This window comes from Chironomus tepperi, unplaced genomic scaffold (genome assembly GCF_022539635.2).
Source record: "Chironomus tepperi strain 1889 unplaced genomic scaffold, CSIRO-AGI_Ctep_v1 contig_89, whole genome shotgun sequence".
In the NCBI taxonomy this organism is placed as follows: domain Eukaryota; kingdom Metazoa; phylum Arthropoda; class Insecta; order Diptera; family Chironomidae; genus Chironomus; species Chironomus tepperi.
Window position 1 is genome coordinate 1666008 of NW_027226211.1, and position 21632 is coordinate 1687639.

A 21632-nucleotide genomic window follows, 5' to 3' on the forward strand; every position below is an offset into this window, starting at 1 on the left:
CACCAAAATTACACAAAAATTCCTAACACTCACAATGACGCATAAAATTCCACCAACATTAGACATTAACATAAATAAAAAGAATTGACAAAACCACAAAAAAGTGTCACAAAACATTCAACAAAGTTCATTTTATTACGAAAAATATTCGCAAAGTATTTTCATTCCTAAAGAATTTTGCAGTAAATTCTTTTGAAATTTGATAAAAGGCAACTCGTATTTGATTACAGTAGAATTCATTTTTATGATAATAAAATGTCATAAACAATAAAAAAGAAGTTATTTTTATAATTTCAGTGAATGACATTAAGTAAGAATGTTTATTCGTCTTCTAAAAATGTCTTTTAAATGCTTTAGTACAGTATTATGTCACATTTTGTTGTATTTGATTTGATTACGATTGAGTGGCATTTGAAATTGAGTTGTTGGTTGTGGTAGTCATGGAAGTAGTTGTAGAATGGAATTTTTGAATATTAGTTGGTATGATTGAGGGATTTAATGAATTTCCACCAGAACTCGTATTTTGGATAGAACTACTCGAATTTTGTGAGAATCCGAGTCGACTCAAGTCGACGTTTCCATATAAAATCCGAGTCGACTTTGAATTCAGATTTCAACTTTTTATGGCTGAGGCTCTCACTATTCTCACATAGAATAGAGAGTAATTTTGAATCCGTCAAAAGCATTAGGCACTGCAATTGCTGATCTGTTGTACGATCACTGTTATTTTAAGACGAGATTCCTACTTCCCACTTAGTAACTAATTAATATTCATTGCTTTTTAAAACATAAATTGCGGTCGCTTTTGCTTTAAATGACAAGTTGCTTTGTAATGCAGCTTAATTAGTTTTTCCTAGACAGAGTAAGAAGTTGACTAAGATTTGGAATGAAGAGTCAGAATTCGATTAAAACTTGGAATGAAAATTTGAACAAAGTTGACTCAACTCTTCAATTCAAGTTGATTCAGATCTTAAAATCAAATCGGATTTTGGTTGGAAAAGTCAATTTGAGTCGAGTCAATTCAATATGAAATTCGAATCGACTAAATTCCAGCTCTAGTGTTTCTAAAATTCCCTGGCTCATTCAATCCAATCATAACAGGCAAAGAGAATGCTTTTAGGTTCAGAAATAACACTACGGTGCCTAAAAGCGGTCTATAAGCGGACTATAAGGGCATTAAGCTTACTTATTCTCTTCCTTCGCTAGTTGGACATACCAATTATGATCCACCACCTTTCATTGGTGTTGCTTAAAGCTAATTCTATCGTTGTCCATCCCTTTGTTAGTTCCTATGCCAAGTTCAATACTGTCTCAATCAACAGACTCTTTTCATAAGCTCTTCCGCCACCTACGAGATCTCTTGCTGTCTATAGCTTCACTATCTATGCTCAATGTCCATCTTACACCCCGACGTCATTACAACCTACCCACCAAAAAAAAAAACCATGTCCAAAAAACACCTGATCAACTCACATTAATTGCTAAAAACACAATTCCATCAATCACTCGATAACATTTATGGGGTTTCGGCAAATATGAATTGAAATATTTTTATACTTTTTTACCAAAACTGTCACGAAATGATAATAATTTACTTGTCGTATATGTCACATTACTACCGTTTCACATGTGTTGTCTGACTTTCGCAACTTGTTGTTTTTTATTTTATCGTGCAAAAATTTGTTTTAAGCTCATGACTAATTTTGTAAATTGTTTTGTGGCACGTGAAAGTTGGAGTTGATGGGTTGAGTTAGAGTGAATGTAAGTGAGTGGATTAGGATGTGTAGTTAGAGGATATAAGCGGATATTAGAGTTTTATCTTGTACAGGCATGGATTTGATTGAATATACTCATGATTATGGTCATTTTAGTGAGTCTGCTCATTGTTTGTAAAGGAATTAGGGCTTAAATCATCCAAAAACTGCAATTCCACTTCCCAAAAGTCTTGACTACATCCCTGAAATCAATATTTGATCGATATGAACAGGAACTAATGAACTCTAATGATAATCTGTATTAGCAACTTTAATAATAAAAATCTATTAATGAAATTTCTTAACCTTGAGACAATTCACAACTCCTGACTTATGAATTAGCAGCAGCTCAACATTCAGGTGGTCGATTTTTGCAACAAAATCTTGCAAAAATATCAAACTAATTATTAATTTTTTTCATATATTGAAATCACAAAATCTGATTATTTTCCTACATTTGTTGCAAGATATAAAAGTCTGACAGCTTGCTACCACAGCAACGACCTTAAACTGCTTTTTATTTATCATATTATTGTCTCTGCATATGTTTCAAAAAAGCCTCCATATTGGAATAAAATCTATAAATATTTATTAATTCCGTCTCACAAGTGCATATCAAATTAAGTAACGATTATTCTTGTTTTTCTACTCAATCTAGGGTCCTGCCTCACCTTGTGATGTCGAATTTGAGAATGCAAATGTCATACCAAACGGCAAATCGAGTATAAGAACGCGCGTTAAGGAAGTAAAGGTAAGACTTTTAGTATCAATATTTCATCAACTTTGTTGTAAGTGATTATGCAGTTTCTTACAAACCATTGTTGGAATTGTTTTTTTTGTGTTTTGTATTTTTTTTGCGTGGTGTAATTTTCTTTTGAAAAATTATGAAGTAATTTTTAACAACTTCTTGTTTATTATTTGCTTAATTAAATAACGAATGAATTAACTTTTTTTCTCTCTGTTTGTGTACACTTCCATGTTGAGCGATGAGTTAGTTTAGCTGTAAATGTGAACTTTTTTGTGGGTCTATAGCCGTGCTAAGGCTTCCCGAGGTCTCAAACTTAACAAAATTTTGAGATTCCAGATTCTGGACTTCCCGGATAATCTCGGTCTCAGTATCGGGATGGGAACCCTTATGTTTTAGTGATAAGCTACGATTAAATCTTGGAAGCCATGTGGTTCATGACATTTCCAAAAAATGTTGGCAGCACACTAGTGAGTCATGACACACTGGGACTTAGGGTTAGACAACAATACGGTCTTGAGAGCGGTATAAAGCTGTTTTTGGAAATATTAAAGGTTCTAAATATTTTCAATTGAATTTGGACGTACATAGGCAGATTCTGTTTATATGTTGTTGAATCTGAGTAATTTATGCACGATTCTATTCAGAAGCATAACTGGGAAGAGAAAATGGGCAAATTGAGGAATGACCCTAAAATAGCCCCTCAAAATACCCCTACTTTTATACAAATCTTCTTTAGGAGGGGGTTCTACACGATATTTTACATAAGAATCTGTACATAATCATTGTAGTCATAAATGATGGCTTATTAAGACCTATTCATGTCCAAGAACGCTTCATATTCGCTCTTGAGAGTCTGTCCCTATTCAAAAAATGCATACAAGTCCACACCCCTGACACCCATGAGTCATGACTAGTATATATAAAAAAATAGAATATAAAACCACACACGAGCAATAAAAATCAACTAAAATGTACAATTTTCTCATTATTTTTTAGTTGTAGTTTATTGAGTATTTGATGCCATGCTCAAATTACTCAATCAGGTCGTCGTGCATTTTTTTTTTTTACAATTTTAAATATTTTTTTTCGTCACACTCCATGAACGAAAATTCTCTGTAAGCTAATTGGAGAAATTTAATGAAACGTAAATAGACTTCCTTATTGGAGGAACTAAAAATCATCAAAATAATGACGTAAAATTGATTGAATACTTCATCAATAACTTTAGACAGATAAAAAAATTCGATATTTTTCACAGAATTTGATAAAGAATTAAGTTCAGTTTAATTCCGGAATCCATTTATCAGCACTATAAACTTGTGTTGATAAACAAAATTCCGCTTTTGTTGCCTTTATTTTTAACATTTTTTTTGATGAGTCAAAAGAGCTTCAAATTTATGGAATTTTAAATTATTTGCATAATTTTGTTCATTTCGGTGACTCAAGGTGAGTTCTTTCTACTTCAGCGATTCTCGTGAGTTTGCTTTATTTGCTGAGAAGTTTTTATATTTGCAATTATGAATCACAGAAGCGCAATATTTTGTGTATTCTTGAGTTTTATTGAAGGAATTAGCATTTCAATCTAGATTTGTTAGGCAAATTTGGTTGTGGTTAATGTCCACGTGAGCGTCAATTAAGTGGTTTGTTGGCTATGAAGCTATATTGTGATACTGAAGATCAGAAGCGTATCCGGAAGGTACACGGCGTAGAAGTAGTTGAAAATCTGGTCTTAGGACGACTCAACTCTGGGATGAGGCTGGAAATCATAGAATTTGCCAGAGTCACACTGGCTTGTACCATATTTTCGGTAATTTCTACGACGTAAATTTGAGATTATTTCGTGATTGATTCACGCTGTCATCCTCAATTCCCTCCAATCTCGACTAATCTCTTCAGTCCATCTAAAGCATCTCTGACTCTAAAATATGCAACATTTCACCTTGATCGTCTAAAATATTGTGCAATATCTCCAATATCATATCCATTGTGCATCTTCATAATATGCAATCACCACAATAGTAAACAACTGAAGTAGACCACCAGACAAATAGACGGATGTAAAACATCCGTTCATCTTACTTTTCATCCAGTCTACTTACGGCCATTGAAAGAAAACCTTAAAGTAACTTATCCGTTTCTTCTTACAATGTTATCCATAATGACTGATGTTGAAATATGCTGCAAAAAATAGTGATTATAAAGTACTGTATAGATACAGGAATCATACATGAATTGCCATACGTTTTAAAATTCTTTAAATTATATCTGTGTACGAAAATAACAAAAACAAACATGCGTGGCGAATCTTTATGTATGCTCGTATCTTTTTACAGTTTTGAATTATTCTTCGAGGTTTTTTTCGTACTTTTTTTTTGTGTGTTTTTAGCAATAAGAATCTGGTTCATGGTCGCAAACTAAAAATTGATGGATTTTACCTGAACCTTTTACTTTTATTGTTGTATTTACCTCACCGGTTAGCTAATATTTGCCAATTTTTTCCCGTGAAGCTACTTCATATTCAGATCATAAAATTTCCAAAGTTAAAAAAGAAAGAAAAAAAAAAGAAATTTTCTTGCGAAAATATTAGTTTGATGAGAAATTGATGAATGGCAAGCTTCTTTTGTTTCTTTTCAAAAAAGGAAAGAAGAGGAACAACATGAAAATCAAACTATGAATTTTTAATGCATTAAAAAAGAATACCACAAATGCCTTATTTGAATTTCATATCAATGAGACGTGCAAAAATCGCAAAAATATTATTTTTTTTATGTACATGCAGACACGGTATGAATAAATTGGGGAAAGGAAAAGAAATATAAAATGTTTTTGGTGATCATATTAGGAGGGGTTTGTTTGGGTGTTGTGTAACGTTTGGTGTCCATTTTATGCCTTTATGGTCTTTCTGAAGTTGATTTATTTAGTGATGGTACTACGGTTAAAGGTAGGTGTACTAGGAATACAAAATTTACTAGGTGTACTAGGTATACTAGGTGTATCAGGTGCACTAGGTGTACCAGGTCCACTAGGTGTATCAGGTGCACTAGGTGTACCAGGTATACTAGGTGACCTGGGTAAACCAGATATACTAGGTGTACTAGGTGTACTAGGTGTATCAGGTGTACCAGGTGTGCTGGGTGTACAAGCGTTCTAGGTATTCCTGGTGTACTGAGTAAACCAAGAGTATCATGTGTTCCTCTACTGTATCGTACCACTAACGAATGGTCTTTCTAGTCTTTCAAGTCTTTCTAGTCTTTCTAGTCTTTCTAGTCTTTCTAGTCTGCCCTTCTTACCTGCTTAATTCGTCGGTCGGTCAAATTAGTTATGAATCATGGACTTTCTCAGTTGGTGCCTTAAACTGGATCTATCGATGGCTGTCCTTTGCCAATTGCCCATGACCAAGTAGAGAGGTACGCCGCTGGTACGGCACAATGGTACTCCTAGTATGACAAAGTGGTATATCTGATCCGCATACCAATGATGTATCTATACCATACCATCCACTTTCTGCCTTTCTTCTTACCTCATATCAGTCCCACAATCTACTTAACATTCCCATAAACCAAACCTCATTCACAAACCATCCCTTTAATGCGGCAAAAAAACATTATTTTTGATTAGAAATCATATATAGGCACGACCTATAATTATACAAACAATTATAATTGCGTTTTTGTGCTCGATTGAGAGAATTTCGATTATTGTGGGAAATATCAAATATGATAGGTATGGTAATAAATTTTTACAGGCTTTGTAATTTAGTTTTATGCGGAAAAAAAATATACAGCAAGTTTGTAATGCGTTGATAAACAAGTGTGACGTAAAATAATTAAAAAATTCATTTATTTAATCAAGTCGTTACATTAGCGAAAATAAAATAAAAAGATCATAAAAAATAAAAGTTGAATCTATAAATCAGGTCAATTTTCTTGGTAGATAAAACACCTATCACTGCTTTGCAGATTGAAAGTAAATTAGAGTCGAAATGGCTATTACATGATGTGATTTATGACGCATTTAGTTAGGGTAGAGAGAATTTGGTGTGAATTATTGATGACTTTTTTGGTGATTCATAATTTTTGATGATAATTTCTTGGATGAAAATTCAGATTTTTCTTGGGTAGTTGATTTTGTGATTTTTAATGGGTTTTTAAAACGATTTTCAACACAATCTTGGATATGGTTTTGAAGATTTGAGAGAATTTTCATGAATGTGTTGATGTTTTAGCTGAATTACAGCATGCATCTCGATGAATGAGTGATAAAGTCCTAAAGACATGCAATTTGTTAATAATGCAAAGCAACATCGGTTCGATTCCTAAAAACTCAATTCCCAAAAAATCAAAAATTTGAAAATGCCAGGTTTTGCTTGCATTTTATGTTATTTAGATGCGTAAACCAGCATTTTCTGATCAAACCATGAAAAAACCCTAAATTTTTTAAATTTAGCAATAGCTAGTCATACTGAGCATCAAGAATCTCATTCTTCACATTACTCAAATGGTTCTTGATGCCGCAATACTGTGTCAATCATCATTTTATCCCCTAAAAATGACTAAACTAACCTCTGATCATGTCAATCAACTTTGAATGATTAAAAATAAGTCCTAAGTTAAGATGATGCCTGATTCGAGAGACACAATTCGTTGAACCGCATTGTTGCCGTAAAATGTGTCGAAATCACCCATTTCGGTACCTTCAGGTCTACTTCCAGTCTTCCATTAATACGACGACGAATTATTGCCTTAGAGAGTACGTTGAGCTGTCTGAATAACTTAAGAATGTTTTGATTTATTCCAAAAGTATCGTGACATAGACCCGATTTATCCAAATGTCATGAATTATCCCCAATAATTCCAAAAAATCATCTAGCCACCCCACTTAAATCCCATTAAAAACTCATAAATTACTATCTCACAATTCAAGATAATCTATATTAAAAATGTAAATGTTCTCTTAAGTGGCGCTAAGTTCCTCTCACTTCCAAGAAAATTACTTTTCTAGACGCCACATCTAAAGCCATTTCAGCCGACTTAATTCCAATGAAATTATATTTCGTGTAAAATAAAGTGTGTAAATGTAACCGACTCACCATAACTAAAATATGCTAAAAATACTGATAATATTCACATACGATGTGAATCGATAATTAAAAAAGATTTCAGGCAGAAGCAATAATGAAAAGAGACTAAATGAGCAAGAAGACAAAGACTCTTAAAGGGTATTACATAACAATCATTACCAAATTTTCCATCAAATGATAATAAAAATTCCTTCACGCCATATTTCATCATTAGTTGGAAAGCATTCATTATGTGAGAGCCATGCCATATTAAAAATAGAGCTGAGTTTGTAGGATTTTCGTTGACCATGAAATGTCATAATAATTTTTTTTTCTTGCTAGTCAGAATTGCTTGCCTTACTAAATTTTGGTGCATCATTCTTAAGGGATGTTGATGGTGTTGTCTGTATTTTGGCTGTTGGTCAGACGGACTGAGAGTTGCACTGATAGCTGCACCAAAATTTAGGCTGACAGACGGGTTGACAGTAAGACTTATAGACGGATTGACCAACAGACTGCTAGACTGGTAGGAGGACTAACAGACGGATTGACAGTTGGACTTACAGACAGACTGACAAACGGACTGACAGACAGACTGATAGTCGGACTGATAGACGGATTGACAATCGGACTGACAGACTGATTGATAGTCGGATTAAGAGACGGATTAACAGTCGGACTGACAGACGGATTAACAGTCGGACTAACAGACGGATTGATAGTCGGACTGACAGACGGATTAACAGTCGGACTAACAGACGGATTGATAGTCGGACTAACAGACGGATTGATAGTCGGAGTGACAGACGGATTAACAGTCGGACTGACAGACGGATTAACAGTCGGACTAACAGACGGATTGATAGTCGGACTGACAGACGGATTAGCAGTCGGACTGACAGACGGATTAATAGTCGGACTGATAGATGAACTGACTGTGAGCCAATCCGCTGGCCTGTTGATTTGCCTGACTGTATGTGCACCAATATATTGGTCTTTTAGTCTGTCAAACAATGATCTCCACCATATTCAAATTACATCCATACAAACTGCGCTCAAAATCATTTAAAACTGTCCATAACTCTACCATCATTATTGTTGGTATAAAAGAAAATGCTATCATCATCACCTCATATCATATCATAATAGCAAATGACTATTTCGGCACTTCATTCCTCTTTCCACGCCAACAAAAAGAAAATCACATTTTTTTCCTTCTGTAGAACTCTCGCCAACATCAACTTCATAATGACAAAAAAAGGCGATTCCTTTTGTAAATCTATCTCTGTCTCGTCCAACCATTCAGGCTGTGGTTAAATTGGCGGGTCATGTTTTGTCTATCTGTCTACGACTCTCTGACTTTATTCTCTTATCTGCTGCTGCTGCTGTTTTTTTTTTTTGTTCTTCTCGCTTACTGGCGTGAAAAATCACCGAAACGTAAATGTCTCGAAGGAAAGAAAGACAGAAAAAAAAGGCACAAAATGTCAATGAGCTCATGATGATGTAACTTTTTGTCGTTACTGTTGTTCTTTTTCTTTTTTTTGTGGTTACGTCTGTTTTGTGGGCTTTTTTTTTGCATTTTATTTTTTTTTTGTTGCTCTCGACAAATAATAAATAACCAAATAGTCTACAAAAGTGACCAAAAATGGGACGCTTTAACTTTATTGGGCTGTGAGATTGTGTGAGTGTAATCTGATTATTTCGGTACCGTGCTATGACATTTAGTAAAATGCTTGTACTGATTTGAAGTTTGACCTTAGATATTTTTAATGTCATTTTGTGTGAATGATTCGATTATGCTTTTTTGGGTTGATGTTTGGGGATATTCAGGCTGATGTTGCAGGCTGATGATTATTTTGAGGTTTTAGGTGCAATGCCACTTTATAATTTAATAATTTGATAGGATTGTGGCTTTTAGTAAACCATTCATTGCGTTCCAGTACAGCATTGCCTAAACTATGTTGCACAACATGCTAGTATGTCGCTGTGACATTGCAGTTGTGTCATGACAACATCAGCGACACACATGATCTTCATTAGATAATATTGACTTTAGTTCTGTTCCTTGTAACATTATATTATGTCGCTGTGACATTGCAGTTGTGTCGTGACAACTTCAGCGACACACATGATCTTCATTAGATAATATTGACTTTAGTTCTGTTCCTTGTAACATTCTATTATGTCGCTGTGACATTGCAGTTGTGTCGCGACAACTTCAGCGCAATACATGATCTTCATTTGATAACATTGACTTTAGTTCTGTTCCTTGTAACATGCCAGTATGTCGCTGTGACATTGCATTTATGTCACGACATCTTCAGCGACACACATGACATTCATTAGTTAATATTGACTTTAGTTCTGTTCCAAAAAAAAAGGAAATCAGCCTATTAAGCACCAATTTCACACAAATCACCTCCTTCATGCCACATTCTCACTGTCAATTTATTAAAGGCGACACTTTTTTGTGTGTATGTTTAACTTAGCAACATTAATAGTCAATGTCTCACCAAATTTATTCAAGAATTAGTTCAAAGACACATTTCGTTACCCCTTAGAAGGTTATTTACAAATGTATCAAAAAAAAAGCAACAAAAGGCTGAGAGAGAAAGTGAAAAAGGAAGAAGACAATGTTTGGTCGAGACAAATAATTTGTTTTTCTTCTTCGTCCCCACCGTCCTTCATCGGGTCTCTCCCCTCACTTTTTTTTATTTTAATAAAACATTCAATATATAAATAAATCCTAAATCAACAAGAAGGCAGCAAGAAAAAAAAGTTGAGTGAAGGAGAGCTTAAAAGAGAGACGAGAAATGAAAAAAAAAAAAGTTTTACTTTAATTTCTGTAATGTTGCTTACCAGACAGTATGCTTTAAAAATGTGGAGGGTTGGTTGGGAATGACGTCTGGTGTTTAGAAATTGGAGCATGTAGGACTTGTTGTTGGTACAGAAATAGTTGAAATTAGCAATTTTTTGAGGTTTGGGATCCAAATTGTAACTTGATGTCAGATGATGGGATTGCCGATGTCCTGACTAATACTCCTCGGTCCTGAGAATCGATATGGACCGAGACTTTAGGAAGGTTTGGTCAAACGCATAACCAGGGTGCATTTTGGAGTCAAAATCTCTCGCAATTTTAGCAAATTCCTCAATTTTCTAATATTTTTCGTAAAGTATAGTCCAAGTTCAGATATTTGTCGTATTCTAAATGCACAAGCCTGTTGTACCTGATGTCTGTTGTACCTGTTGTATCTTAAAGTGTCTGTTAGACCTGTTGAACTCACAAACATTGAGTTGTACTCTTAATTTTGTTCAAGTCTTTAAACCGGCACTTCACTGGCACTTCACATCAATTATGATCCATGGCCTCCCTGACATGACGCCGGAAGCTGGCTCTATCATTGACTTTCATCTGCTAATCTCCAATACCAAATGCAATACTGTTTCCATCGACAGCTTCCTTCCAAGAGTTCTTTGGTCGGCAAATTTTAGAAATCGTTTACATTTTTTTCACTGGGATCGAACCCGGGACCTCTGTGTCGATTTCCCGACTTCCTAACCAACTTGACCATTGCCGTTTTTCCGCTGCTTAGACATCATTTACAAATGAACCCCAAAAAAACAAAAATTCTCATTTTTTTATGCTGAATTTTTCATTTCATTCCCCCATTTTCGCTTGATTCAGCAAGACAGGCAACAAGCAAAATAAAAAAAAAATCAATCAGGTTAAACGACATTTTCATAAAGTTTATGAAGCACTTAGTTAGTTATGTTTGTTGTTGTTTCGTACACAAAACATCGAGCATAGAGAGCGCAAAGAGAAATTGCATAATTGATAAATGGTTCCACTCGAGAGCACTTTTGTTCAAAATCAACACTATATGAACAACGACCATATAATAAGAGTAAAACAGTATTTTTTATTTCTACATTATGACTAGAGCATTCAGAAGAAAAATTTGTTGTTTTTGTTGTAATTTTTTTTTTTTGATAAAAATCTACCGGATGTGGATGACTAAAACGCATTTTTTTCAGCTGGAAATTGGAAGTTTATTTTTTATGGATTAGATTTGTGATAAGGAAAATAAATTTCAAGGTTGATTGATAATTTTATGGGATTTTTCCGGTTATTGATTTATGAGGTTTGACATATTGATAAAGGCAGGGATAACAAAATAATATTTTTTTAGGTTTTTGTGTTGATCTTGATTAGCTTTATTGCAACTAAAGTAATTTGTTGAAGACTGAAATAATTTATTAATAATACTTGCAATATCTACTTTTTGGGGATGTCATATTTAATGAAGGGTATATCTCTAAGGATGTAGCCTAACTACCTGCAAGGACTAGAGCCGGAACTGTTTCAGATTATTGGAAAAATTTAAAACTACTGAAAAAAATTGCAAGAAAAGCAAAACTAGGATTCGTTTTCAAAATATATTGGATTTTGCACACTTGAGCTTGTTTTACTGGTATTATTGAGCAATACTAAAGAATTAAGTTTATTCAGACTATGATTAATGTCAGTTTAAGAGTTCCTACACAACTGACAATTCCAGTCCAGGCTGTGATATTATTGCAAGTTGAATAAATTTCAAATTTGTTACTATGTTGAGGTACGATCGGCTAATAACAGCCAGTTTTAACTAACAAAAAATTCCTAAGAAATTAAAAACTTTTACTTTAGCAATGCTGAACTTTTTTGATTAAAACCCGGAAGGCACAAGTTGAAATGTCAAAATTCTAGAAATTCTAGTTGTTAATTCTCATTTTTGGCTGTTTTGTGCAATCTGCAAAAAATCCTAATTTCTGGTTATAAACCTAAGACTGCGTCAAGATGGAATGATGTTTCGCGGATCTTACTAATTAATAATTATCCTTAATTCTAAGACATGCTTTAAGATGGAACAGATAAAAATATTATGACATAAAACCAGAGATCGAAGTCGCTTAAGTCGCTTAAGCCGCCGTCGACTAAACAATCAACATCTTCGATCTCTGCATAAAAAGTATACTGTTTTCAAATTAACAGTTCTATGATACTTGAGAACCAATGGCATAAAATTAATTATTAGACAATATTTTGTCTGAGAAGTATACCATAAATCTTATAAGAATGTCTAAAACATAGACAATGAAATAAATTAGTCAAAAAGAAGTCTATCCAAGTGCCAATAGCAATTAATTTCAAATTACCACCAATTTCAACACTCACGTAACAAACATCATCCCATGAACAAGTCTAAAACATTAAATTTTCCATAACTCTCCATATTTAACGTCTAAATCTAAATTTTTTCGGTTGAATTTCAATTTTTCTCGTATATTAAAAATAATTATTTATGGAAGTAAATGAGAATTTATGAATGGATATAAAAAAAATAATTCCCATAGACACTAGCATATCATTTGATGATTTTGAATAGTCAATAACTTTAATATGCAGCCAAAAGCAAGTGTTTTTGAACTTTTTTAATAAATGTTTCAACTGAATAAATTTTCCATCCACAGCTGTTTACATGTGTTTGTGTTTAGAAAAGTGTTGAATTCCGTTTGTGCCATTTTTTCGGTTCTCTCAGCATTAATTTTTTTTTGTTTTTCTGCTGTTGTTGCTGTTTTGTTCGCATGAAGCAAGCTTAACACAATACAATGTTGTACAGCAACGGAAAAAAATATTCATTCTTTATTTTTAAGTTGAATAGACGCATTTCGCGCCATACCCGAGCAGCACAGTACAGCGAAGCTCCTTTGAGCTCCGTCCGCTGGAAAAACAGCTCAAAATCAGTCGTCTTGCTGCCGTCAAGGCAACTTGTCATCTCACCGTCAATACAGCGACTAGACGGCGACATATCAGTCCCCCACCAAACACCCTGCACTCCTCGGGACTGTCACCAACTTGACATCACCATTGTTGATAATGCAAGCCATTTAATTGATGACAAAAAGTCGTCAGCTGTGGCATTTTGTGATAATTTTTTATTTTTGTGTGTTAAATGCTAAAATTAATTGAATCATCACCACTTTTTTCGCAATTATTGACTGACAAGTTATGACTTGGAATGTCTAAGTTTAGTCTATTGTCTGTTGATGAATTGATTATTTTTGAAAAATGAAAGTTAATGTGGGTTAGTAATAAAAATTTTGTTAAATGTTGTTATGGCTTTAGGGATATTTTATAATTGAGATAGTTGAGGTGTGAATGAGGTGATGTAATTGAGATGATTTGAATTTGTTGATGGTGATTAATAAGGTGGTTTTGGTTTTTTGGGGGTCTTGAAGTATCGGGATTGATGGGGTTTTTGGGAATTTTTGGAGGTATTGGGAAAGAAAGTAGCTAATTTTGAGGTTTAAGACGTTTAAGACGCAAGAAGTAGCTAATTTTGACGTTTTTGGATATGTCATACATTACTGTCTTCGAGTTCAACCTGATCCTTCTGTTTGAAGTCGATCTTATGTCCATTCACAAACTTGACATTTTATCGTCTGTTCTAGCAGCTTTGTCTCTAGTATGGAGCAACTAGGGATTCAGGAAATCTCGATTTCGATGAAAATTTCAGATCTAGACTGACGCCTAGACTGGAAGTGAAATCTGGACCGAGACCGGGACTGAGAGCAAGACCAGGACCAAAAGTGAGGCTGAAATCAATAGCGAGATTGGCACACGAGATCGGAACACCAAGGAAGTTCTTCTATGACTCAGAAGTCTTAGTCTCGTTCTCGATCACCCATACGGGCAACCGTGGGCTACCCTATCAACACCACAGCCCTATTAAATCTCTCAATTCCAATTTCTTCACTTTAAAGTACTTCAAACAAAGTCAAAACCCAAAATTAAATATTTTTAAAAACCAGTCTGCATTAAAATTTCACAAAAATACCCAAACATACAGAACATCTACACTTCCCAATTAAAATTCCAAACATCTGCTACAACTTTATTTTTTACACGACAAGTGCCATTTCCATACGCTTTAAAATAAAATTTCTCTAACATTTATTTGCGACCTTCAATAAAAATACAGCAACAACAGTAACAATATTAATGAATGAAATGAAATTGTTTCACACTCATGCTGTAAATGGAATAGTCTAGCAGACTGTTCATTGAACCGATTATTTGTTGTCACTTTTACGCCTTTAGAAAATTGACTCTAATTGAATTGTAGGTAGCATGTTGAAATCCTACGAGCGTTTGTTGTCTGAGACATTTTTGTAATAAGAAGTTTAGAAGGAAGTTAAATTGAATTTGTGTGGTCAAGGTGGATGGGATTTGTTGGGGATTTAATGAAAGTTGGTGGATTTTGTGCAGTTTTCAAGAATATTGAGCAATTTCCGTCAAATTTGTAGAATTTTTGAGCAATTTTTGGTCAGATTTTTAAGAATTTTGAGCAATTTTGATCAAATTTACTAAAATTTTGAGCAATTTTGGTCAAATTTGCAGAATTTTTGAGCTATTTTGGTCAAATTTTCAAAAATATTGAGCAATTTTGGTCAAATTTTCAAAAATATTGAGCAATTTTGGTGAAATTTTCAAGAATTTTGAGCAATTTTGGTCAAATTTTCAAGAATATTGAGCAATTTTGGTCAAATTTGCAGAATTTTTGAGCAAATTTGCAAAAATATTGAGCAATTTTTTCAAATTTGCAAACTGAGCAATTTTTGGTCAAAAGCAAAAAATAGCAATTTTAAAAAAAAGTTAAAACCTGAAACAATCTCCAAAAACCAAACACATGAGCAATCCATCCAAATCATCCATCAAACATGATTTCCCAAAGTCAACATATTTCCAATAATTGCCATAAAATTGCAGCAAAATTATCTTTTCACATAGCAAAATTAAAAACATATTTGTACCCAAAAAAACGACTAATCAAAGTCATACATCACGACCTTATAACTCAGCACAGCAGTAGATCTTGATTTAGAAAGTGCCCTCAAAAAAGCACAAAAAAAAGTAAAATAATGAACGGAAATCAAGTGAAAAAAAAATTGTATGGCGATGCTGCAGACAACAAAAAAAAATGTTAAGCTACGTAGCTAGTGTATGAATATTATTAAGAACATAATGCATGAAGAGTTTTTTTTTAATTTTTTCTTCTTAACTCTTTTTTAAGGCTTGATCAGGCAGACATTAAAAAGTAATTTACAAAACACAGCAAATACGTATCTAAATTACTTTACATTAAGAGAGTTAAAAAAACGAGTTAACTGCATGTTATTTTGCTTTCTTCCGAATCGCTTTTCATTAAATAATTAATATGGATTGAATAATGAAGCAGGAAGAATAACGAAATAATAAAAAAAAATTTTTGAACTTTATTCAAAAATTGAAAAAAGAATTCTCATGATTTGGAGTCGTTTGGATGTTTTGGGACACGAGAAACTACTATAGTTATCATAACACTTCTTTATGGTCATCCCGAACAGCACAAGTTGGATTTCCATCAAAATTTGGCATCATTCTGATTGAATCGCGAATGTTGTCAGATATGAACTGAATCGGGAATCAAGTCAGAATCATGTCGGTCTGAGACCGGATTTTTGGTTGAATAATTGAATTTGTGCTATTCGGACATGATTAAAGTTTAGTAGTATCGACCTTGATTAGGTTGGTTTTGGTTAGAGCTCAGAAAAAGTACTATGAGAATTTGCTAGACCTTATGCTCCTTGCGCGTGCTCTAAGCAGATTTCTTGGCTTTATAGAGTTTGTCCTAGTAGAATGAGTGACACAATGCAAAGAATCGTAGTTTACGTCACGGTGGCATAAGGTAGCGATGATCTAGGAGATGATGTGTTGTATGGCTAGAGTATTTGGATACCTTGAATGTAAGATTTTTCAAAAAATCTTATAATTCATACTAAATTTGACAATTCTACTAAAAGACAAAGATCATGCTTTTATGATACTGACAGACTACTACGGCCCTACTCTACCCATCACAACATCACGTAACATCCAATTTCAACCCATTTCCTCAATATTTAACTCAAAAACTCAAAAACTTTTCCTTACAAAAATTTAAAGATTCATAATAAAGTTTCAATTTTACATCCTAATCTTTATCCCAAGATGTTCTACATTTTCTTGACTGAACGCACACACATTTCCAATAATATTATTTTATTTTTTTACTATATAAATTTGTTACTTAAATTTATTTTCAATATAATGATATATTGAAGAAAATAAATCAGAAATTGACAAATAGTTAAGCACACTTGAGTACATTCGTCGAACTGAGCAACGAATGACAACATCTGGCCATTTTCCATTGAGCACCATTTCATGGATATATATCCTCTGATATGAATAGGCAATCATTTGTCAACGCATATTGCATGTAGATAAATTTTATGTAGATTTATATGAAAAAATACATGAAAAAGTGCGAGTGTTCTTGCATGGATTAATATAGATGGGTGTGTATATGTGTATAAATATGGCGATGTGCGGTTCAATGAGAAAAAAACCCCAAAAACTACCATATTTCCATATTTCACGAATTTTAAGACCGTCAAGTCTATAAGTATTTATTGAATGACTTTTTTTATTCGACAAAACGACAAAATAACATTTTTTATGACTTATATCCATCGGCATTCATGGATTGATTACTAAATAGCTGAGATTCTTGGAACTACGCATTTTTACTATAGACTGCCTTAAATTTACCGAAAAAAAGAAGACTTCTAGACTAGATCATTTAATTTTCTTAATGTATCCAATCTGTTTATGTCGAAATTATCCTGTGTTGATCAAGATTGACTGTCTTGACAGCTCAAGGTCTGTGAATGTGAGATTTGTTCTGAAAGTGATAGTAGTTATGAGAAGAGAATTGATTATGGAATAAGGAATGATGAACTTTATGAAACTGGTTTTGAAGGTTGGGAAGTCTATATAAGATAAAAGCTGTCGTTGGTCATATGCAGACTTAGTCTTGATGCTTTGAAAAGAAATGGATACTTGTTTTATTAACTTTACCTCTATTTGGAAATATGCTTGGTTCAAGTTGAATTCATTAAGACTAGCTTAGAATTTAAAACTTAAAGTAGTAGCTGAGGGTACCTAAATTAACGACCGACAATTTTGGACTTAAATTAGATGCTTTAATATTTGTTCTGAAATTTGTCGGATCAATGGCATGTCCAGGGTGGTTGTTGTGTTTGGGGGCTCGACTCGACCCTTATTTGGTCAAAATTCTTCAATTTGCTTGGGTTTTTCGGACAAAAATACCAAAATTCCTATAGTTGATCCCTTTAGATGGAATTCCAGTAGATAGTTGAATTCTAGTCGTAGCTGCACAAACAACTTAGGGCAACTTTGTTGACTCAGTTTGTATTTTATGAATTTATTGATTTATGCGATTACATCCAGATGATGCAATTTAATTTAAAAAATTTAAGTTTCGCACAAAAACCAAGATATTGTCGCTAGAACTATCTTATTAATTTAGAACACACTACCATTCAATCAATGCTGTTAATTCGCTGTCTATTTGACTCATTATTTCAATTCTGAGTCTGTTCTGAGCCCAAAGTCGACCCAGATTTTGTATGAAAAAGTCGAATTGAGTCCACTCGACTAGGCCCGATTTTTTCGATGAAGGTTTTGTACGGTACAGGAATAACACTTTGTCATGTCAAATGCAACATTGTATGGTACAAGTGGTGTACCTTTACGGTCCCTTATTCGATTTAAAGTCGTTTTAGGCTAACATCGAGAACAATTCATTATGTTCCGACATTATGTTGCTTTCTATTAAATAAAAGGATTTCTTATTACTATACGGTCCTGTAAGTTACGATACCGTCCCAGTATCACCAGAGAAATTGGTCCCTTTGTTGAATCAACTTGATGAGCTTGAGTCTAATTAAAACTTTAGATTCAAAATGTTCTTAAATGCCCAAAAGTAGCTTAAAGGACAAATTAATTGCATATCGAGAATTTGAAGGAAAATGAAAGGAAAGGGAGTTGTTCATTAAATTATAAACCTATTATTCAGCTACTAACTATTGTTCAACTTCTATTCATTGAGAACAAATATTGCACATATTAATTTCCATTGTTTCACAATTCAGCATAGATTCTTAATCGTCTCAGTCAATATTCATGAATGATCTGATCTTTCATATTTGCTCTAATTTCCGAGCTTATGAAGATATTCATAACGATCCAACAAACTTTCGATTATTTACAGTATCTGAGTGATTAATCCAAACTAATTAATTAGGTGCAGAATATGGAAAAATTCCAAGCATAAAAATCACCCGCCAGCGATAAAAAATAAAATTCAGACACAATCACTCCAATTGTCCGATAAATCAATTTTCTCATGCTCCAAAATGAGTTCACTGACTAAAAACTGTTATGCGATTAGCAGCAACAAAAAAAATAGTAAATAGTAAATAAACAAGACTAGATTCTATAACCATTGATAAATGACTCATCGCATATTATACAATTTTTCTTTAAAAAAATATGATTCATTACTGTAATGTTGGATGTATGTAAACTTGTACATTATTTACTGTAAATAATGTTTTGCTCTTGTTTACGCTTTTTTTGTGCTGTGGCTTTAAAAATTGTTGTGCATTTTTCAATGCTTTAATGCTTCTTTTTTTTTCATTTTCTTTACAGTTCAAAATTCAATTTGACGATTCACTTACGGCAACATACGAATATCCATCAGAATCATCGCTGGTGATTGATGAGACATTCGGCGATTGCGATGATGAAGTGGATGCAAACTTTTATGGTCGATCAAGCACATCAAAATTATTGACCTCAGTGCCATTGGGTGAGTAAGTTATCTTTGAAACTAGAGAATTTTTTAAAATGGAAATAAATAGGTCTTTTGTGGATAGATGGATTGTAGCTTGGGGGTGATTTTAAATGGCTTTTTTGAAAATGATGTGGTGAAGTCGATGAAGTTGATGGAGTAGTGCCTGAAATGTCAAATTAATAGCTGACCGAGGAATTACAGTCTATTTCACCGGTATTGATTTCGTACTCTTGCACTTACTTTTTGCAACAGTTATGATATCGAAATGGCTTCTTTTGCAGACTAAATGCAACAATGTAGTAGAATGTGTGGTTTAGATTTCACGATAAATTGTAGTTGTGGGCTTGACTGTCGTGGTTTGGTGAATGCTTATTATATTTAATAAGCCGAAATTTTTTCCAACAGTCAGTAAGCATACTCACGTAAATGAGCATGTTCATGAATATATTCAATCAATATAGTTGAGGATGCTTAATTTTGGGAGCATGCTTTTGGTCTGTTTGAGCTCGTACAACACAATGTAGTCGTCAAAGCGTTGCTACGTCTTCGTATTGATGACAAGACGTAAGACTGCCATTTGCGGTTACTTACTGGTAAATATTGACCCATTTTGACTAAAAAATCAAAATTGCCCTAAATAATGCTAATTTCTAGCTACATTACTGCGACATTTGACCTGCGTTCCAGGCAGAGTTGCATAACATGTGTCTGTGACAGTACAGTTTTTGCCTGACAGTACGGTTTTTACCTGTCACAGGCACCTGTTTTGCAACTCTGGTTTCAGGCATGTGGCCACAGTCAAAGTCTTGAGACAGCTCTATAAAACGGCTGAACACGCTGCTCTTTGGCTGTAGTTCGTGTGAAAGCACACGACATAGAAATGGCAGGAACTCCGGTTTGGAGCCAGATTCATTGAAATCTGGCTCAAGTCAGATTCATACCGTCATACGACCAGATTATTTGTCTATCGAAAGGAGCTTGAAGTCTATATCCTTGAATCCGACTTGAGTCGACTCGACTTCTAGTTACGTTCGGTAGACAAATTTTCTGGTCGTATGACGGCATGATATTTGTCTTGAATATACGGCATGATATACTTGATATCAACTTAAGTCGACTCGACTTCGAGCTCTGTTTCTGAGTCAATAAAACCATAAACAAGAACAATATATCTATCAATTCCTAACCCACAAAGATCCAGATCCAAATTTTCACTATCAAATCCAGCTCTTTGTCGGTTATAAAAGAAGTTCTATTTATTTCCAGACATAACAAAAAACATCAAAATTTCCAATTCAACTAACTTCTTTTTTCATCACTTTTATAATTTTAATTTTTTTAGGTTCAACACCATTTGCCAATTACCAACCACAGAAAGCGAGTTCATCGTCCTTTGAGCTGGGCATAACACGTACAACACCGTCACCATCATCAGCATCAGGCTCATCATCATCTGAAGAAAATACATTCATATCGAATCCAGACGATGATGAAGATTACCTTAAACCTGCAACAGATGCTGAAAGTCATCGATGGAGTAGCGAGGGAACACGCGGAACCGACTTATTATTCTAAAAAAAAAAATGACATTAATTAAACTTCATATTGCATTGCATTTAAGAGAGACGTAAATTGTAAGCAAGTTCTTTGTGGCATTTTTTTGTATTCCTGACTATAATTTATTAGTATTTTTTGCTAAATACCTGTTTGTGTGATGAAATGGATTTATTTCCCTTGTTTCCCCTCCAACACGCGTCGATGTTAGAAAGTTTAAGTTTTTTTAAGTTTTTCATCATCATTATTTGATTTTTTATTATTGATAAAATCAACTAAAAAAAATAACAAAACAAAAAGAACATATTTGCGTAATTTTCATCAGCTGGTACCGCTACTGTGTTGTATTGTTGTTGGTGTTGTTGCTGTTGTTGGGGTCTGTTCAGTTGATACGTAACCTAAAAGACAAAGAGCATTTTATATTGATACAGAAAGATGAATTTCTTACTTACTTACTTCGCTGGCCGGATAGATAAGGGCTCAATGCAGTACGTAGGGACTGTCTGAAGAGAGCTCTATTCTTCGAAGCCTTCTGTCAGTTCGGAATACTAAGAATTCTAGCGTCCTTTTTAACACATCCCCTGAAGGAGCATGCTAATGATCATACTTACACAATTAAGCATGCTCTGTTGTATTTGTTGAGTGTACTCATTGTCTATTGGGTTCCAATTCAGAAATACTTAGGTCTTCTTCACGATTGCTTGCCGCCTACTAAGTCTGCAGTTGTTACTTTA

General features: G+C 33.9%; 1 protein-coding gene across 3 annotated transcripts in view; it reads left to right on the top strand.

The window, feature by feature from the left end:
* The window catches only part of bif (protein phosphatase 1-binding protein bifocal), a 33148-nt gene extending 11782 nt beyond the window's left edge, over window positions 1-21366 (top strand). For 2 of the 3 annotated variants that reach the window (XM_070635469.1, XM_070635470.1), the window contains 3 exons: window positions 2413-2505; window positions 19200-19359; window positions 20687-21366. In XM_070635469.1, coding sequence (XP_070491570.1) covers window positions 2413-2505; window positions 19200-19359; window positions 20687-20919 — 486 coding nt within the window. In that variant the 3' untranslated portion in view covers window positions 20920-21366. Of the gene's footprint in view, window positions 1-2412; window positions 2506-19199; window positions 19364-20686 lie in introns of all 3 variants that reach the window. The other variant, XM_070635471.1, reaches the window with a different exon arrangement.
* The last annotated feature ends 266 nt before the right edge of the window (window positions 21367-21632 follow it).